The sequence below is a fragment of the Antrostomus carolinensis genome, unplaced genomic scaffold (assembly GCF_000700745.2).
Source record: "Antrostomus carolinensis isolate BGI_N321 unplaced genomic scaffold, ASM70074v2 scaffold20897, whole genome shotgun sequence".
NCBI lineage: Eukaryota > Metazoa > Chordata > Aves > Caprimulgiformes > Caprimulgidae > Antrostomus > Antrostomus carolinensis.
Window position 1 is genome coordinate 452 of NW_010329749.1, and position 3768 is coordinate 4219.

Here is a 3768-nt window from a genome sequence, read left to right on the forward strand (position 1 = left end):
CCAGGTTTTGCTGCTAGAAGCAAAATGAACTACTTGTGGTGTCTTCTGTCTTTGCCATCTGTAGGTTACAAGAGATGTTGGGGGGGGAAAAATGATTCATGTCCATGGTAATTCATGTAGCTCTTATTCTGTGTTACTTACGTTGTTGTTAGAAGTCGCAGCTATGATCTTTATAATTTATCTTTTCTTTCTCCTCTCCTTTTGCCTCCACCCCTGGCCAGTATGACTTCTCCCTGGAAACGAAAACAATCAAGTGGGCTGAAGATATCAAAACAATTCAAGCTGCCCAGAGAGAAGCTGAACGCAAGGCAGAAGAAGGATTAGCGAACTCAAAAGCAGCTCCAGAGGACAGCAACAAAATGGGGTTCTCGGAGGGACCTTGTCCTGAGGCCATGCCTCCTCCTATTAACCCCGTCCTCGCCAGCCTGCAGCACAATAATATTCTTACTCCCACGCCAGCCAACAGCAGCGCTGTGAAGCAGAAAGTTCTCAGTCCACCTCATCCAAAAGCAGACTTCAACCCAGCTGATTTTGAATGTGAAGAAGACCCATTTGACAAACTGGAATTAAAAACTATTGATGATAAGGAGGAATTAAAAAATATTCTTGAAATTCATGTTGGTACTACTGGGCCAATCGTCGCCCAGCTGTTAGATAATACTTTGCCCAAAGGAGGGTCTGAGTCTGTGTTGCAAGATGAGGAAGTTCTGGCATCCATAGAAAGGGCCACGTTGGACTTCAAGCCCCTTCACAAACCCAATGGCTTTATCACTTTACCACAGTTAGGAAACTGTGAAAAGATGTCCTTGTCTTCCAAAGTGTCCCTGTCCCCCATCACTTCAGTGAGCAATATCAAATCCCTGTCCTTTCCTAAACTTGACTCCGATGAGAGTGATCAGAAATCATCAAAGCTCACGAGCACTTTCCACAGCACTACCTGCCTCCGCAATGGCACTTTGCTCAGCTCTTTGCAGGCCTGTGCTCAGAGTAAAGCTAGTGAACTGAACGGACATCATATGGTTGGTCCTTCTGCTCTGAATGAGGACAGTGGCATGGAGACATCAACATCATCCTCTTCATCCAGGCTGCCTTCTCTGGCTGTGTCGACAGTTTGTACAGAAGAAGAATCATCTCACAGCACAGCCACCATGGTAAACATGCCCTAGAATTAGATCAGAACTGGGGTTGCTGGGGAGATGTGGAGGTGAAGAGGCAAATGTTGCTTCTAAAATGTCCTGTGGTTTTAGTTTCATTTAGTGGGAGTGTTACGTAGATGCTCTTAATTTACACAGCAAATTGACCAGTCCAACAGGTCTTCATGCTGGCAGTTCTGAACCTCAGATTATTACTCTGCAAGTTTCCTCAAAATCTGATATTTTAGACCAATTCTGGTGATTTTTCTTACGGCATTTTCATCTCTTGTTGTGTGTAGTTGCACACCTTTTAGCTAAGTCTATAAGATATCTTCCTTGTATGGTCCTGCATTCTGTCTTACTCAGCTGAGATATATCAGATTCTGAAGTGCTGTTGGGTTTTGAGGCAAATACCTTCTAGATTTGTTCCTCGGCTTGTTTATTTGTGTGCTGGTAATAATGGGAAATGCAGGCTTTTCGAGGAATAGAAGCAATAATAGATTCAAAAACTGAGATTTGCTGTGTCATTCGGGAAAGATAAAAGCGCTTCAGTTGACCTGCAGTGAAATAAATGTGGTTGTTTTGTTTTGTTTTAAATTTTCTTCCTGAGATCCTTCTAAAAATCTAATCTTTGAAAGGAAGAAAATGATGGTGGTCTGAAATCCAGCATTTACCCTCTTCCTTGTGAAGGAAGGTGGAAGGGTTGCTTGGTGGATACCAAAACCTTGAAGATCATCTCCAATTACTGATGTTACAGATGTTTGCTGTATGATGAGATGAGAGTTTGATGCTTCGTTTCCTCAAACTTGTAGCAAGTTCTAAAATTCCTTTGGGGACACTTAACTTTATACCAGCTGTTGCCTTTGTCTCTTTGTGAATAAGAGCAGAGATTTGAGTAAGTTTGTGAGCTTTTTTTTCCCAAAGAACCTAGGATTTGGACAGTGATACTCGTGGAACCCAGTGAAAGCTGTATAGTCAAACCCTCTAGCTGTCTCTACAATAATCAGGTTTCTTCTGTCCAATATAAGCAGTAGTTCTGTGGCCTTACTCATGTACTGTAGGTTTTCTTGTGACACCATGTGCTCTGAAACAAGTGACACTGCTTCTCTGCTACTGTTCTTCCACCTCATCTCAGGCTTAGGTATATGCATTATTAATTGTAAAAGACTATTCTGGCAACTGCTGTCTTTGTCAGAGCACAACAGAACAGCTGTTTACTGATCACTGGAAGAAGTTTAATACAGTAAACTTGGTCAGAAGCAGCAATGCACTGAGCAGCTGCTCACTGCTACGGGTCACAGGTTTGAGAGGCAGTTGTAGGACTGTATGTTACCTCAGAGGTGAAACCTCCAAATATGACATGTTCTTCACTGTGAGGGTGGTCAGACACTGGCACAGGTTGCCCAGAGAAGCTGTGGCTGCTCCTCCCTGGAAGTGTTCAAGGCCAGGCTGGATGAGGCTTTGAGCAACCTGGTCTAGTGGAAGGTGTCCCTGATGATGGCAGGGGGGTTGGAACTGGATGAGCTTTAAGGTCCCTTCCAACCCAAACCATTCTGTGATTCTGTGATCCCTAGGAATTAACATGAATGATCACTTACAACGACATGGGTGGGCATTCGGATGGCCAAATTTTCACTGTAACTATTCAGATCTCTGTGTTGCATTATTAAAGGCCAAGAGGGAAGATGTTTATTCTCAAGAACTCTCAGTATTCTCAAGAATGCTGTAAGGGAAGATACAAACTGATAAACAAACAAACAGAATAGACTTACAAGGAGTAGTAATAAAGATTTTCATTTGAAACTATTTCTGCTTTGAAAGTAGCAAACCAAGAAGTGGGTATGCTGGCAGAACTCGTTCTTTCTGTTTAAATTCCAAGAGTTCAGACTATGCTTGTTTCATGTTTCCACAGTATGGTCCCAGTGGCTGGAAAATGACAGCTAAGCTGCAAGAATGTGAAGTAAATACAACAGAACCGTTGAAGTAATTGTAACAAAAATCCTCAGAGTGTGAAAATGATAGAATGAAGTTACAGTCATCCCTGTGGCTGAGAGCAGGGGAATCATGTGTCCCTTTTTCTCAAAGGTTACACTAGAATAAGCCTGTCCTTTTTAGAAAGCCTCAGGACAATTGGATGTCACAGTGTATTCCATAGTGATTTTATTTATTTATTTGTTTGTTTGTTTGTTTGTTTATTTCTGCAGAGGACTTAGTCCTGTAACTTTGGATTTGGGAGTTACCACCAGAGTTTATGCTTTCCCAGTGAATTGGATCTAGGGTTTTTGGATGGTAATAAACTTGTGTTTTCTCAGAGGCTGCACTGATTTCTGTCCTTGGTGGTCCCCTCTCCTCTGAGCTTTTTTGAAGCTCACTGGTTTGTTTTTCACAGCGTTGGCAGAGGGAGGAATGACTAGAGAAGGCAACAGGTTGGAAATAAACAAAGCTGGTCGGAGACCTGACTAGTGAGGTACATTTTATTTACGTTTTGTGGTGCTCCTGGTGGCCCACGCAGATGATAGTGCTGCGGCAGTGTGCTGTGTGCGGGCACAGCTGCGGGCAGCGCGCCCGGCCTCTCTGTGAAGTCCCTGAAAGCAGGCACAGTGTGCCAGCACATCCTGAAAGCACTGCACGTCTG

General features: G+C 43.3%; 1 protein-coding gene across 1 annotated transcript in view; it reads left to right on the forward strand.

The window, feature by feature from the left end:
* Window positions 1-221: 221 nt before the first annotated feature.
* UBAP1 (ubiquitin associated protein 1) overlaps window positions 222-3768 on the forward strand; it is a gene marked incomplete at its 5' end in the record, with an annotated part of 10157 nt that continues 6610 nt past the window's right edge. Inside the window, 2 exons of the mRNA XM_029086132.1 lie at window positions 222-1151; window positions 3046-3093. Of these exons, the coding sequence (XP_028941965.1) occupies window positions 222-1151; window positions 3046-3093 (978 nt within the window). The remainder of the gene's footprint in view (window positions 1152-3045; window positions 3094-3768) is intronic.